This window comes from Eptesicus fuscus, chromosome 19, assembly GCF_027574615.1.
Source record: "Eptesicus fuscus isolate TK198812 chromosome 19, DD_ASM_mEF_20220401, whole genome shotgun sequence".
NCBI lineage: Eukaryota > Metazoa > Chordata > Mammalia > Chiroptera > Vespertilionidae > Eptesicus > Eptesicus fuscus.
Genome location: NC_072491.1, coordinates 51,829,405 through 51,846,244, shown reverse-complemented (window position 1 = coordinate 51,846,244; position 16,840 = coordinate 51,829,405). Strand labels below are relative to the sequence as shown.

Sequence of the window (16,840 nt, the reverse complement as noted above, 5' to 3'; positions counted from 1 at the left end):
AGGTGGCCTCGCCCTGTCTGAGCAGGCTCACCTTGAAGAGGAAACACCTTCAAATCGATGACTAGTTTTAATAGCTCACCTGGGACTTTAAAATAATTGCCATGATTTGGGCTTTTGGGGAAAGAGAGTTAAGAAATCTCGGGGGGTTGCAATGTATGGAGCACGTGGCTCTCTGAACGGGGCGCTGAGAGGCAGAAGGGATTCCTGATGTGGACACGCTATGATGACCAGTTTCTGGGGGAAAATGAAATCTGGACGTAATTTAATCAGTATCATCTTGGATAATGCATTTCAAAATGGATCCTTCTATTGACCGTAGATACCCAATTCTAACATTTTGTCTTATGAAATAAATCTAAGACTGAAAGAAATATGCACCCCAGGCATCCCCATTTAATGCAGTCGTTGGAATTGCTTGAAGCGCCCCCTGATGTGACTGCCTCTGAAGCAGGCAGGCGGCAGAGCGCCCCGGGAAGGCCGCGACCCCCGGTGCGACGCTGTTTAATTTCCTTTTAATGAAGGCAGCGCGTCTGTCGTTTGTCACGGAGACGCTCGCGGTGGAACCTGTGTTTGTATAACCCACTTTTCCTGGCCGTGATTAAAGATAACATTTTGTGTACACTCGTTCTTACAAAACACTTTTATGTGGCTGTAAAGGTTAATGAATGCATCCCTGTGCTCATCATGCAAACAGCTTCACCGGGAATTGTACTTAAGAAGCCACATGTTATACTATCCAACCACAGCAAAAAAAAATAAAGATTTTTCTTATTGGTAATTTTGCTGACCTCTAGGTTAAAATATTTACTGCTTCGAAAAAGTACAAGATTCCAAAAAATTGCTTTGTAATCAGAGTAGATCATTATGGTTCTTACATGGTACAGGAAGGTACATTAAGTAGAATGTTCCCGGGAGTTATTTTTTTTTTTTTTTAAGCAAAATCATTGCAAAAGCACCACCAGTAAGAGGGCATATGTGGCAGTTATTTGTTCAGAGCAGCTAGCTGTGCTTTTGATGTCAGAGTTTGTACGTCACCATTGCAACAAGGACTTCCTGTAACAGTGACCATCAGTATTAAGAGTCTGTCCGTCTTCTAGCTGTTTGTCTTTATGGCAGGATTAAAAGAAATGGATGCAATGTATCTAAACCCAGTCCCACAAACTCTTGTACAGGAAAGCATTGAAGTTTCCATTTTAGCCTCCTACTCCCTCTTCTGGAAGTTTTTTCCCCTACAGACTACAGCCATATTGATTTCACTCCACAAACCTAACCATTGTGAACCTAAAGAGTAATCTTCCCCTTTGGACTTCCTGGTGGATAGAAACCAAACCCCCAAGGCAGAGCTCCAGTTAGAACATATAGGCTGTTGCAAAGCTGAGGCCAGAGAATCCCGTGAAGCTCTCACTGTTCTCACCTCCAGACTAACGTGAGGGCCCAGCCTTCTCAGGCTGTGGACCCGGCTGGGGAGACGGGCGCCTCCCTCGGGACCTGCTTCGGAACATAATTGTCTTTATTACTGCCTAGAGCTTTTTATTCCCAACACTGGCGTCCATTGCTCTTCCTTAAGTCCTGGCTTTTTCTGAGAGGTGCCGGTTAGCGTCCTTCACACTATCATTGTTCAAAAACAAAAAATTACCAGAGTCAATTCTAGTCTTTTGATGCACATTATACATGATCTAAGACTCCTGTCACTTTAAAAATCATCTTTTCATTGGACTTGAGGGCTACATTTTCCTTTTATAGTTTTTAAAATTAAAAAAAAAAGAGCAGACAAACACAGAAGATTGAAAAATGTTCAAAAGGGAAAATTAGGTAGCCTGATCTACCTATATTAGAACTTGTAGTTCTTAGAAAAAATATTTTTAATCTTCACATAATGCCTAGGAGATGGGCATAGTACACAGGTTACTCTGTCTTAAAATGAAACAAACGTAAAAGTGATTCAGATCTGCCAGGCACCACATAAATTCGAGGGGTTCATTTTTCATTATCAGTTAGGTGGAATGACTGGATATTTTATTCATAAAAACCCCAAGGCCATGCATTCAGAATGAGTAACGGGGAGCAAGGAGCACAGGCAGAAACTGAGTTGTTTGCTTTTTGAAAAATACTTCCCAAATAATGAAAATTGAGCTCTGGCCTGTGCGCTCAGTGGTCAGGGCTTTGGCCTGCGGACCAGAGGGTCTCGGGTTCAATTCCCAGTTAAGGGCAAGTGCCTAGGTTGCAGGCTCCATCCACGGCCCCAGTCGGAGTGTGTGCGGGAGGCAACCAATCACGGTCTGCCATCTATGTTTTTCTTTCTCTCTTTCCCCTTCCCTTTCACTCTCTCTTAAAATCAATGGAAAAAATATCCTCTGGTGACAATTAACAAAAAATCATAAATAAATAAAAATTGAAATAAAAGTTGAGTGGCTTGTTCAGACAGGAGTGTCTGATATTTTGAAGAGCTTGTGCTTAGGTTCAACTTAAAATTCTTCTTTAAAAAAAAAAAAGAACATTGGCTGAGAAGAAGCAATAACTCATCTAAAGTTCTATTACAGCCCTAGCCAATATGGCTCAGTGGATAGAGCGTCGGCCTGTGGACCAAAGGGTCCCAGGTTGGATTCTGGTCAAGGGCACATATCTCAGTTGCAGGCTCCTCCCTGGCCCAGGCTCTGGTCAGGGCTTGTGCAGGAGGCAACAAATCGATGTGTTTCTCTCACATGGATGTTTCTCTCTGTCTTTCCCTCTCTCTTCCACTCTCCCTAAAAAAACCAATGTCCTCAGTGAGAAGTTCTATTACAGTCAGTCCCCACTAACTTTCCAACCTTCTTTAAGGGAAGGTGGCACAGCGAATGGAGAGAATTGCTGGGGAAAGCCTCAGCGAGCAGACACAGGAAACGGAAGAAGGCAGACAAGCCAGAGATAAAGCTCGGTACAGTTTTCTTCTGGCTCCACGTTTGCCCCTTGCCCACAGCACCTTGACATTCTCTGCTCTCCGAGTCACCCCTGAGCAACTGCGCAAGCAAAGCAACCAGGACCAGACAGACGGTCAAGTGCGCGGGAGGCTTGGCTTAAAGCTCATCCAGAAGTTACAAGCAAGGAAAAGCTCGGTGATAAGGAGGTACTTTCAACAATAAAGATTGTGTTTTTTTAAAAAAAATCAGTACTAATAAATTCCACCAGAAAATGGCCAGGTCGGGGAACATCACTATTCCGTGTGAGAGAGCGTTACCCTGCTTCCTTATCCACTACCTGATAATCCTGGAGCAAATTATCATTTCTGGACCACAGTGACTCAGTTCCGAAAGGGGGACACAATACACCTAAATCACTCAGCTGTTAAGAGGATTAAGTAACAACTAAATGATAAGCACTTTGTAATAAAAATATGAATCCCCTTTCTAGACCCCTTATTTGAGTGATGGAAACACTAAATGAAAATATTAATTTAAAGTAAAAATCTAGCCCTGGCCAGTGAGGCTCCGTTGGTTTGGCGTCATCCTGTGCACTGAAATGTTGGGGGTTCAATTCCCAGTCAGGGCAGATGCCTGGGTTGTGTGTTCCATCCCTGGTTGGGGTGTGTACTCGAGGCAACTAGTAGATGTTTTGTTCTCACATTCAGGTTTCTCTCTCTCCCTCCCTCTCCCTTCTCTCTCTAAAATCAATAAAACCATCTTTTTAAAAATGTTTTCATAAATTAAGTAAAATTTTAAATTATTTGAGATATCTTCGACATATAACATATTAGTTTCATGTATATAACATGATTGATATTTGTATATGTTTTAATAAATTCTAATACTTTGTGAATTTCCACATGTAATAACAAATCTACTAGAAATTACTTAGGATTTAGGAACTGATCACTACTCAATAATTCCTTGTGATAGAGGGAGAACTGATTATATTTATTTTTTAAAAATATATTTTTTTATTGATTTCAGAGAGGAAGGGAGAGGGAGAGAGATAGAAGAGAAGCATCAGTGATGAGAGAGAATCATTGATTGGCTGTGTCCTGCGTGCCCCACACTGAGGATTGAACCTGGAACACAGGCATGTGCCCTGACCGTAAATCGAAACATGACCTCCTGGTTCATAGATCGATGCTCAACCATTAAGCCATGCTGGCCGTGCTAATATTATATTTATGATGCAACTGCCAATATAGTGTATCTCCAAGACAAATCCACTCTGGGTAATGCCAGAATTAAAAGCACATTTCTCCTGCATTTATTCCTCATGTTTTTCTGTCATCCCACTTTAAGTATGTACGTCTATAATAATAAAATTATAATATGCTAATTAGACTGGACAGCCGAACGACCTTCCAGGTGACCTTCTGGATGAAGCCGGGGCTGCGAGGACCAAGCCCCTTGCACAAATTTTTTGCATCGGGCCTCTAGTATATATATGATTGACAGTTTCAATAAAAACAGTTTCAATAAAACTGACCCTTTTCACCTACCCAATAAGGCTTATCAACATAAAACGTCACATTTAGTAGAAATAAAAGCTGATTCCAGAATTATTAAAATGTAGAAGTCTCCTGAAGAGCAGGAAAGGGGGATTATAGCACACACACACACACACACACACACAGTCTCTGATTCTTAAAATCTTATTAAGCCATCCATTTCATTCAAACCCCACACTGCTTGGCTGTTATCTCCTTCCTGCCTCTCCAGTCTCCTCCCTGCCTGGCTCTCTCCTGCCCCCTACTTCCCTTTTCAACACCCTTCCTTCAGCTACATCATTGCTTTCACAGGCATTTTCTTATCTAGATCTGTTTAGCTTCCTCCCCTCAACCCATTAGTAAATACCCACAAGGAAGATCCTAGAACCAAACACTGCAAATAGAATGTTCCTTAGATGACTATAGTGGGGGAAAGGATATGGCTTCTCAGAGTTCAGTATTATTTCTGAGTCTTTCATGAAAGTAACACCTTTTCAATTGACAGTGTGTCTGGCACCAATCAAAAAAATCTATAGATGTTAGCAGAATCTAATTGTTAGAATAAGAAAGATATCCTGAGAAATCAAATTAGTGCTCACGTATCTGGCACCTGACTTTCCAAAGGCTTAAGGGTGGACAGTTGACTATGGATATAAAAGAGCATTTTAACTTTGGTTTTGCCTCCAAAGTACCAATTCACATACATGTATGGTACACAAACTAGGAATTACCTTTATGACAAATGCAGAAATTATAGAAATATGTGATTACATTTACAAGTACAGTAGAGTCCTTGTCCAATTTGATATTATAGATGATAACAATTTAGATATAAAAATATACTCTATTGTTTCACATTTTACACCATCAAATACAGAGAAGATAGACACCCACTTTCTCAGGAATATGAGATGATGACATCAGAGGAGCTTCGTCTTAAGGCATCGATACAGTTTAAATCCTCCCAAGGTCATAATATATTGCCCTGGGAGGGGAGCTCAGCCTTAAAGAAAATTCAGACATATCTTCACTAAAAAAAAAAAAAAAAAACTAACAAGGTTTTGAAATGCCTCACCAACATTCAAAGGAAGAGAGAAAAGAATGGCATCGCTTCTATAAACCAAAACCTTGGTTAAAAAATATTTTTAGTAGTAGAGCAAATAAAAGAAAATGAAATTCAGACTTTAGGATGAACATTTTTTTCTTAGTTTAGGACTAACATTGAAGAAATATTGGGTTAAGCAGCTTCGAAAGAATTGGACTCCTTTTGTCAAAATTTTTTCTTTAAATGAAAAAAAAACAACAGTTGCTCTGTATTGGTGATGCATTGCAGCAAGCTATGTTACAACCCACTAGAGAGAGGAGATGCAGGCAAATGGAAGTTGGGAGAGACACTGGGCTTTCGGTCCTGCTGGCATGGCTGAACAGAATAAACTAATTATCTAAACCAATTGAGAGGGAAGATGTCCTTGACAAATAACAAATAGCCAAAACTTATTAATAATTTAAACATATAAATTGATGGACTTAAAGTAACTTAATGGTGCTCACCAATCCAAGTCAATCAGGTTTCAAAAAGTAGAAAAACAAAATGCAATAACCAAACCAAACTAAAAATCCTTTATGATATACAGGGTTTGGCAAAAGTAGAGTTACAGTTGTTCGTATGGAGAGTAATCAATAATAAAAATAACACAAGAATAAACTCTGTTTTGCGTACTCACAACTGTAAACCTACCTTTGCCCCATCCTGTATTTCCTCAAAGTCTGAGCAAACTCTGCTGGCCTCAGGGATTCTTGTTTGTACGTGATGGCTTCCGTATATTGAGAAATCTATCTGCACGAGAACATACGGTTACTTTTTAAATCTTTCTGAGAGTTTTTGTGCCATGTAATTATTTCAAGTAAATCAAAACCCAATTTTTTATTTCTTTGTCTTCTCTGTAGCCATTTGTTTTATTACAAAAAGAAGCAAAATGATATTTTGGCACGTAAAAAATAGCAGTTCAACAAAACTACATCTATCACAGTGTGAGCGTGAAGAGCTTTTGTTTACCATTTCTTGGAAGACCTTTTATTGCCAAACATCCAGAGGAAACAGAGTGTGAAAGAAAGCAGTGTAGGCAGCGTCCCCTGCACTAGGTTGTCTTGTACGTTTGAATCCTGCTGTGACTTGATGACAGGAAACTCACAGAGGGACTCAGAGGCAAAGACGTGACTTGCTTTGCATGTTGCTTTTCGTTCCTTGCAGAATATTATGCTCATTAAAAGTTCTGGTATGTGCTCTGATGAATCCTATTTCAGAAAATGAGTCTTTACCTACCAAAGCCTGAGGAAGTCCCATTTGATTTCCAAAGCAAAAGAAAGCCATTTTCGTGGCATGTCTAGGTTAGCCTGAAGGATCACTTTCACGCTATTAACCGCCTCAAAGATGGACGCTGACGGTAATGACACGGGGGAGCTGTGACATTACGATGCTGGACACTCATTGTCAAGTCTCCGTTACTCTCACCTCCTCCCAGAGATACTCAGCAATAATAGCACTGCAATCATTTTTAAATTCCGAGTAGCTCTAAGCCTTGACAATATTTATGTGTTTTATTTTTTTATGTATATTTTTTCATCCTATTCTCCTTGAGACAAAGCAACTATAGGACATGTCACTTAAGTAGGGCTCACAAAGTCCAGAGACTTGTTTTCTTTCAGCAGAAAAATATTCCCTGGCTGTTTGCTTTTGCCCACTACTCCAGTTACATAAGCATTACTGCACAGATTGTTTGGTCTTTAAAAATATATATATATTTTTATTGGTTTCAGAGAGAAAGGGAGAGGAAGAGAGAGAGAGAAACATCAGTGATGAGAGAATCACTGATTGGCTGCCTCTTGCACACCCCCCACTGGGGATCGAGCCCACAACCCGGGCATGTCCCCCGACCGGGAATCGAACTGTTACCTCCTGGTTCATAGGTCTACGCTCAACCACTGAGCCACGCCAGCTGGGCACTGCACAGTTTTTGAATGGATAGCTGAAATAGACCTTCAATGAATGTGATTTGAAAATCCCATTTTTAGGACACTATTGAGTAAATGTTCCATAACGTGCATCATACAAAGTTTCATTGAATGAGGCTAAAATTCTCCTTAGGGTTTTGGAATCACGGGAAACCTACCTGAGGCTTTCGTGGCCTTTGTCTGAAATAGTTGCTGTCTATGAATTACAACATATTCTTTATTTCCTAAGGAAGCATTTGGGGAGAACGCTGTACGCCTCAGACGACAGACGTACCCAGATAAGGAATCTATCCCATGGCATGGAACCGTTTGAGTATTATTTGGCACAAACACCAAATTAAAATACTTCTCTCGGTCACAGTTGGTGCTAGTATCTATTGTAAGTTGTACAATTTTGAAAGACACACTCAGAACTACAGCAGCAATACGGACCTTAGGAATGCACAGAGACTTCCCACCATCAAGGAAATAGACATTTACGCAAACTGCTCAAGAAATGTGCTCTGAATTGTTAGCAGCACTGGGAAGGTGAGGTCCCAGGTCGGCACCACTGACTTTCCTTAGCACAGTTTTGATCACAAGGACTGATTCATGTCATCCAGTTTCTTTTCCTCGTCATGATGCTTCGCCAAGAATCAATCTAATTGAAATTTAAGAGCCTCATATACTTCTGTAAAACCCAGTGATGGGTTGTACGGCTTTGACCTTAAAGGCCGCTTTATTTGATTCGATATCTATTTCTACGGAAACAGTATGCTGCTTCAGCCGATCAAATATTAATCTTCCGAGACCTTCCTGGTCATTACAGCTTAGGAGACGGTAATTCTTATGGGGAAGGTGTGTAGGATGAATGCAAACTGGATCCATATTTATACTAAACCCAATAGCATGACATCATCGTAGCAGAAATATCTAGGACATTACCTCATATCAGAGATCTGCTGGGATTTTTTTTAAATCTGAGATTTATTTTTCACTTAAATGCGTTGAATCCTCAATTACACATTTATCAACCAAAGTTTTTTTTAAGGCCCAAATTCAAGCCAATCTAGTATGTAAGTGTTTTAAATGAAATCATTTTAGTCTATTTCATCTTTCAAGAAGAAAATCAGTGAAGGAGGTCCCAAAAATATAACTAAACGAGGTGACCGATTTGACTTTGAGAAAATAAACTGCCTCAGACTATAGGACCTCAGAGCAATCAAACTACCAAACACATCACTCGCACACACATATGCACCCACACATGCATGCACACGTGTGCACATGCACACATACTATATGGTCAAAATCAAGTTAAAATAAGCATCAGGAGCTTAATTTGTAGCATAAAAACAAAGCACCACAAAAGAGCTGAGAAGCCACTGGTTTCCATCTATGCAAAGACTCGGACAATGGGAGGCAAAGAGCATGGGGGTGCAGTGAGGAGAGCAGTGGAAAGTGTGGGTTCAGGGTTTAATAATCATGGGCGGAAGGTTCAGGTCTTCAGAACCAATTAGTGGAGAGCCTGGCTCTGCCACTGCCTGCGGTTCATTCGGGGGAGAGAGCCAGCCAGGCCCACAGTTACCCCCCCACCCACCCCCGCCCAGTGTGCTGGCTGCTAATGGTACCTCCACCGGGAATGACAGATTTTTTCCCTAAGAAAAGGGGCGCCTTTAGTCCACATTTATAAAAATTGGTACGTTTCAAATAAAGAAAATTTTCAATGAAATCCCTCAGAAGCCAATGCGAATCCGAGTGCTGTAAGACCAAGCCGGCACCGTCTCCTGCATGCTCCCTCTTCTCGGACTGTGCCCGGACCCTCTGCCCAGAGGCTTTCAGAAGGAGGCGCTCGGGTTGAATCAAATCAAGTACTGACGCCAAGAACCTGCGGCCCTCGCTAGACGAGCATGGGCCATGAGAAAGGAGGGAGAGAAAAAGCGCTCACAGACCCTGGGCGCTCGCTCTTCGGGAGCCGTCCAGGGCACACGTCCTCAGCACGGCCAGGCCTCAGGGGACTGTCCTTATGGTCACACATTCGAGTGTCCCCTCAGACAGAAGGAGATATTTTCTCCCAAAGTAACACCTTAAGGACATTCCCAGAGCATTTCGTATTAGCTTTCACCTGGTAACAGGAAATCTAACACAGGCAGCCACTCCCCACTCAGCAGTAGCCAAAACTGAGGAGACAAATAAAATTTTGCTCAGAATGAATGAACAGAAAGTATTTATGACACTACTGATTCCAAATCAAGTATCAACGAGATGTAGGGATGAGAGCTCGTTTTGGTGTGTTCTCACACAAGCCAAGTGAAGTAGAAAGTTTACAATTTTTATTTCAAAATAATGGGGCGGGGCATATTGTCATGAATAATATATTTTCTTGTTGAAACACAACATGTATAAAATTAAGAGGTAGTTGAAAGTTGGAGCAAAGGGCTTAGAGCTTATGAGGTAGACTTAGAAGACTGGGGAAATAACTATAAATGTGTGCGTCTATTTCATACTTTACCAAGTAAGCAAAATATCTCATTTTCATCAATCCCACAATCTAATCTGATGATTAAATCTCAAGAACAATTATATTCTCCTCCACTACTCTGTTCCTCAAAGGAAAAAACAAACAAACACTCCCCACATTTATATACTCACAGGAAAAAGAAAAAGAAAAATTTCAGGTAACTGCCTGCTAACATATATCATTCTTCAAATACCTGGATAACGGGTGCAGAAGTGTTTCCCTAAAATACCTGGATAACACCACTTTCTCTCCTTGGCTGTGACGTGCGTATGTAAGGATAAACTTACTCATATAATGAGAATATACACTCGGCACTAGCTGGTTTGGCTCAGTGGATAGAGCGTCAGCCTGTGAACTGAAGGGTCCAGGGTTCGATTCTGGTCATGGCCATGTACCTCTGTGCAGGCTCAGTCCCCAGCCCTGGTCAGAATGCGTGCTTGAGGCAACCAATCGATGTGTCTTTCTCAGATCGATGTTTCTCTATCTCTGCCTCTACCTCTCCCTTCCACTCTCTCTGGAAATCAATGGGAAAATATCCTCTGGGTGAGGATTAACCAATATATATATTACATATATAGTACATACATACATGTATGTACTATATATGTAATGTATAACATATAACATGTTATATATAATACATATATCTGTAATATGTAATTTTTTTTCAGAGTTCCTGCTCAGCAACTCTTCCTGAGTTTTCTCACCATTTGCACCAAGTAAAATCCACAAGTTCAAAAACAGGTTTCTTTCTTTCTATAAACCTCTATACTTACTTGTGCCAATTAAACAACAAACGCCAAAGGAAAATGGGAAGATAAAAAGTCTTGGATTCTTTATTTGAAACATCAGGAATCCTAATATACCAACAAATAAAAAGTAATCCTTTCTGGTTAGAAACCATATGTAGACCGTGACGGTGTGTGTTACTGATCTGAGCAGATGGTTGGAGGAAGTGAATAGTTACATTCAAACTGAACTCCACTCAGACCTGTCGCACACTGCACAAGTTTCTCCACTTCTCTGAGCGTTCGCTTCATCTGTGCGTCTAGACTAGTACAGTGCCTCTCCCCTAGCTGTGTTGAGATGACTAAATGAGAAAATGCACGCAAACGGCTATGCACCGTGCCTGCTACGTCGTTTGTGCTCAGCGAATGGCAGCTGTCACCGGTATCCGCAGCTCATGCAGCCTTTCGGAAGAGGGGCAAAGCGCTCACTGTGCGTACGTCACTAGGCTGCGTGGATATTGCTATAGAATCATCAGGCATCATGTGGGCTGAATATAAATGAATTCACTGGAGAAATACACCTCCTTGCAAACATTAGTAGTTAATCGCAAGTGCAACCGACTATGAAGAAGATTACATGGAATTACCGGCCACCTCCCACATCCCTGCACATGTGCATCCAGCTCTGCTTGCATGCGCTGGGTTGCTGTGAAAAGATTAATAGAGGCTGATTTTCAAAAACTGTTAAGAACAATTGTCAATTGAAAGTAGGAAATATCAATAGTGAGATATCATTAGCGTGTTTCTAATAGCCTTTGCATTTGCTTGGGATTTTTTTATTGTGCATACAAAAGGTTATCCAAGTTATGTACCTTTCAGCACCTCAACCCATGCCCTGCTTTCTGCAAGAACAACTCGCTCACGGGACTTCGTTTTAAGGACCCTTTCTCTGGAAAGCTCCCCTTAATCACCATCCACGAGCTCCCCCTCCCCTCTGCCCTGGGCCCACATTCAGATAGTATTTCCTGTCAAGGTGCTTCTTTCACACACCTGGGAAGTTCAGTACATTCTTCCATGTTGTATTACAAGTTAGGGCACCGTATGCCCATCATTTTTCTCCCATTTTTCTTAATTTATTAATCTCACTAATTAAAGAATCAACATCTGGCCATCACTTGTCCTGGTGACCACTAACAGTGGTAAAATGCCCTCAAGGTCACCTGGGCAGGGGACCCCTTGGAGGAGAAAGGAGAAAATGACATGAAATACGGAGGAAGGAGGTGCCCATCTGAGCTCCTGCGGCCACCTGGCGAGGTGGGCACCCAGACTGGGTTCCACAGAGCAGAGGAGATCCATGCCGGGGCTCAGGCCAGGTTTTCGGTGTGCGCTGAAAGAGGGAGCCGGAATAAAGTGCCCTTGGGGATGAAGGGAAAGCAGCAACCCGGGTCCCTGGAGGAGGTATCTGCTCACTCGCTGTCCCGATGAGTCCTCTGCCGTCTCCAATGAGGGCCTTTCAGGCTGAGCCAGCTCAGGGCCCCTCCTGAGTCTCACACCCCACAGGCCTGTGCGTGAGCTGCACTGCCCCCATCTCTGCTCACTTCTGCTCCTGCTTCCTCCAGATCTTTCCCATCGCTCCCTCCTGTCCTGCTGGATCTCATTCCTCCACCTTCCTTCCTTTAATCCCCTTTCTCCACCGTCTTACCTAACCAGCTGTAATACACTATTTATGTCCTGTGTAAGAAAATGCACTTCAGCGTTCTGTCTTAACCTTTCGTCCGTTTATATTTTGTGGAAGAGCAGAGCGGGGCCCCGGCCGTATGCATTCTGGAGAAGGCTGTTACTACTTAACGAGCATAAGAGGAAAACGAGGCCCTGGCCGGGGGAGCTCAGTTGGTTGGTCCGCATCCTGAACACCAAAATGTTGCCGGTTGGATTCCCCGCGGTCAGGGCACAGGCCTGGGTTGGGGCTCAATTCCCGGCTGGTCGCTGTTCCACTCTCACATTGATGTTTCTCTCTGTTCCGTGACTTTCCTCTCTCTAAAAACCAATAAAAATATTTTTTTTAAAAAGAGGAAGCTGAGGGAGGAGAGATTCTAATCGTGCCCTTTGTTCCAGCCTACAAGGAGAAAATGAAGGAGCTGTCCATGCTCTCGCTCATCTGCTCCTGCTTCTACCCCGAGCCCCGCAACATCAGCATCTACACCTACGACGGTGAGTTCACATCTGGGCGGGCGGGGTCCTGTCCTTTCTCCCTCCCAGCTCCTCGTCTGATCGAATCCACGTCTGGTGGAGCTCGGTCCTCACGTGCTGGGTCCAGCTATCAGGCCTTATTGCTTGTCCATGGCTCAAAACAGTTCGGATTTGGGGCCAATAACAGGACTGTATGTGGGAACTGGAGGACTTCGTTATTTCTCACCATTTAGCCTGAAAGTGCCTCCGGCCTGGTAATTCCCACACACAAAACCACCAAAGTCTGTGCTACTTGGTTTTCATGTGAGTGAAGCCCATATTTATGCAAAAGGAAAATCAAGTTTAGATTAAAATCAATTCAGGCTATTTTCTCCTAAGAATGTCTGCCATTACTCAACGCCCTGTGGACATTGTTGAGTTTCCCAACACCGTAAATATTTATTCTCTTAAAATATATCCATAATCGCACCACAGAAAGAGGTCTTGTATTTTCCAGCCGAGGTGGCGCAGAGGACCCCACGCAGCCTGTGTCCCTATCGGACAGCATACAGTGCTGCTTCCCATCGCCGGGACCCGGGTGATTAGAATGAGGCCTGCTTCAAGCTCTGTGTGCTTACCATCCTCACATCTTCCTTTCCCAGACATGGAAGTGAAGCAGATCAACAAACGTGCCTCTGGCCAGGCTTTCGAGCTGATCTTAAAGCCACCATCTCCCATCTCAGAAGCCCCGCGAACTTTAGCTTCTCCCAAGAAGAAAGACCTGTCCCTGGAGGAGATTCAGAAGAAACTGGAGGCCGCTGAGGAGAGAAGAAAGGTAACTTTCCCATACATTTTTTTAAATGTATTCTTAATTATGGTTGACATACATTAGAATAGATTCTCTCTCTCTCTCTCTCTCTCTCTCTCTCTCTCTCTCTCTCTCTCTCACACACACACACACACACACACACACACACACACACCCCTGGCTGAGGTTCCAGAGGACAGCACCTGGATACATGAGGGTCCTCAGTAGACCTGGAGTCAGGTGACCACTAACGGTAAAGATTGCTGCTTCTAGACTAGCTAGAGCCAGAGGTCTCAGACACTCAAAGAGCACCATGCCCTGGTGCCCTGCCCCCATTGTGGGTCCCTTATTGTAACAGTCGCCCTGCCCCAGTCCCTCCCCCTCAGGGAGAAGGCAGAGCCTCAGGTAACTTTACTCCATGGCTGGTGGTGGGAGGCGTGCAGGTCGGTGCTCCTCCCTCTCAAGCCTGCGTCCCACCCCCAGTGTAGTGCATGGTTTCCCTGGAAACTAGAAACCACCCCGCTGCCCTCTGAGATTTTTCCTGCCCAGATGCTCCCCCAGGATGAGCGCCAGGCACTTGCCCTGCCCTCCCCAGGCTGAGCTGCCTGCCGTGAAGTTGCTCCTCCCATGGTCCCACAGTTGGGAGCTGCCCTGGGACCTATGAGTATCTTCCTGTGCTCACTTCTCCTTGGTGGCATTTTTTCCCTTTTCCATTGGTTTGTGTTAGAGACCTTTTGTTTTTCCAAATTTTAATTCTCCACAATCAGATGGCCAAGAAAAGCCAAGGGTATTAAAAATGGAGGGCACTCAGAAACCCCAAGGACTTTGCACACAGCGACAGAAGTTCTGTCTGCATGTATCTGTACCGATGATGTGAATATGGGCATCCATCCCATGAAGATACCTTTAATCAACCCAAGTGGAATTACTTTAGCTAATTCATATCTACATTGTATTTTCCACTGACTTTATCATCATATATTTCTAGGATTATTTAGTCACTAAGAATATGCTCCATACCCAATCTTGTGATTTGAATGGAAACTCTGCATTTATAACAATTTTTAATTTTATTAAGATGTTGTCTATAAAAAGCCAACCCATTAAACACTTCTATCTGATAGGTATAAAGAGAATGAAGACAGTCCTTCTAAAAACTGAAATTTCTAACAGGGAGTGCAGGACGAACACGTGTGTGTGTGTGTGTCTGTGTGTGTGTGTGTGTGTGTGTGTCTGTGTGTGCGTGTGCACATCTATACTAATAAAAGGGTAATATGCTAATTAGACCGGATAGACCAGACATCCTTCTGGACAAAGCCATGATGGCGGGAGCCAAGGCAGAGGCGGTTAGGGGTGATCAGGCAGGCAGGTAGAGCGGTTAGGGGTGATCAGGCTGGCAGGGGAGAGCAGTTAGGGGTGATCAGGTTGTCAGGGGAGAATGGTTAGGGGCTATCAGGCAGGCAGGCAGAGGCAGTTAGGAGCCAGCAGTCCTGGATTGCAAGAGGGATGTCTGACTGCTGGTTTAGGCCCGAGCCCTGCAGGATTAAGCCTAAACCAGCAGTAAGACATCTCCCGAGGGGTCCCAGATTGGAGAAGGTGCAGGCAGGGTGAGGGACTCTCATTCTCCACCCCCCCCCCATGCATGGATTTTGTGCACTGGGCCTCTAGTATGTATATATGTGTGTGCATATACATATACATACAGATATATACATATGTATGTAGTATCAAATAACAAGGCTTGAAGAGTAGAAGTCCTCAGGCTAACTTTTCTGAACCATAAAATACTTTTTGTTTAAGATGAGAAACAACACAATCTTCCTGTGGTTGAAAACCATCTTGCTGTAACACACTGATTGCAATTTCACTTTTCACGGCAGAGTGACATTCTCAAATGTCTGAGGAGGACTTCTTTATTTATTACATAAATATTTATTGAATTTGCCCACTTACTGTTGCCCTAAGTCAGAGTTTTAAAAGGAGGAAACTAGCTACTAACCTGAGTATATGTATAGAAAGTTGCTTTAAAAATATTTGTTCACTTTGGGGGTTGTGAATTATAGCTTTCCTTGCATAGCAGAGCTAAGTTAATTTCATCCATGACCATCCACCAAGACTTGGCTGCTGACGATTATTAATAACTAGCTGTAACAGCAGCGCGCACGCCGCACACAGGCTGTCCAGTCCCCCCCCAGGCACTGGCATCAGAGGACACAGGTATCGGTCCTAGGTTCACATAGGCAGGTTCTGTCACTTGGCTAGAATACAAACCCAGTGACTGAGCTAAAATGGAAACTTAGAGATGAAAATCCTGCAGCAGGTTCAGGATGTTGCTGGTGTTTCTAGGTCAGATATTTAATTGGAAGGAAATCATTAAAGGAAAAGGAAGAACAACACAAAGATGATCAATATTAACTGGGAGTTTTCATTAAACTCCCTGAGTTAACTACTTACTGGTTCTGGTAAAATTCCTGCCCCCTAACAAAAATAACTTACGAGCAATGAGACATTTATACAATTGAATTGAACTAGAAATTGGCCACGTGGCTAACAGACATCTACACGTATGACCATCCGCATTATGAATCCAAAGAAAAACGTTCTTTGGAACCCTTTGAAATCAGTTTTCCTCCGCGTTTTTGCTATGACTTCTTGTTACAGTTTTCAAGGCAAAAATCATTACATGGATTATGTCCTGGCAGTAGGGCTTTACTTAGAAGAAAATACAACTAATTAACAGAAAGTATTGAAAAAATCACTAATTGATTTTATTCTATTGGGTCGTACTGACTTAATTAGTGTTCATTTGAAGAACTGTTCATTCTCTTTAAAAAGCCTTCAGCAAGTGCATATATCTCAGCAATTATCTAAGCAAGAACATTCCAATAACCAAAACCTGGCTCAACTAGCTAAAACAGGAGCAGGGTGTGTGACTAAAAAGTCTAGGAGAGGTTGCAGGTGGATTCAGGAGGCCAAGCAACATTGTCAGAAAACGTTCTTTTCATCTTCTTCCAATTGGTTTCCATAGTAAGAATGTTTAGTTTCAAAGAGTCATCCCAAATTATTGACCTCAAAAATTAGCAACCCCTGCAGAAAGAGCTCCTCTCTCCTAGGAGTTCTAACAAAAGCCCTGGAATTGGTGGTCTGTCCAGGTCTGTCCACATGCCTACCCAGGGGAGGCAGCACTT

At 42.9% G+C, this 16,840-nt stretch overlaps 1 protein-coding gene across 1 annotated transcript in view; it reads left to right on the top strand.

Annotated features, from left to right (window-relative positions):
- Positions 1-16,840, top strand: part of STMN2 (stathmin 2) — a 35,793-nt gene that overhangs the window by 7,026 nt on the left and 11,927 nt on the right. The window contains exons 2-3 of the mRNA XM_008139189.3: positions 12,791-12,886; positions 13,507-13,679. Coding sequence (XP_008137411.1) covers positions 12,791-12,886; positions 13,507-13,679 — 269 coding nt within the window. The remainder of the gene's footprint in view (positions 1-12,790; positions 12,887-13,506; positions 13,680-16,840) is intronic.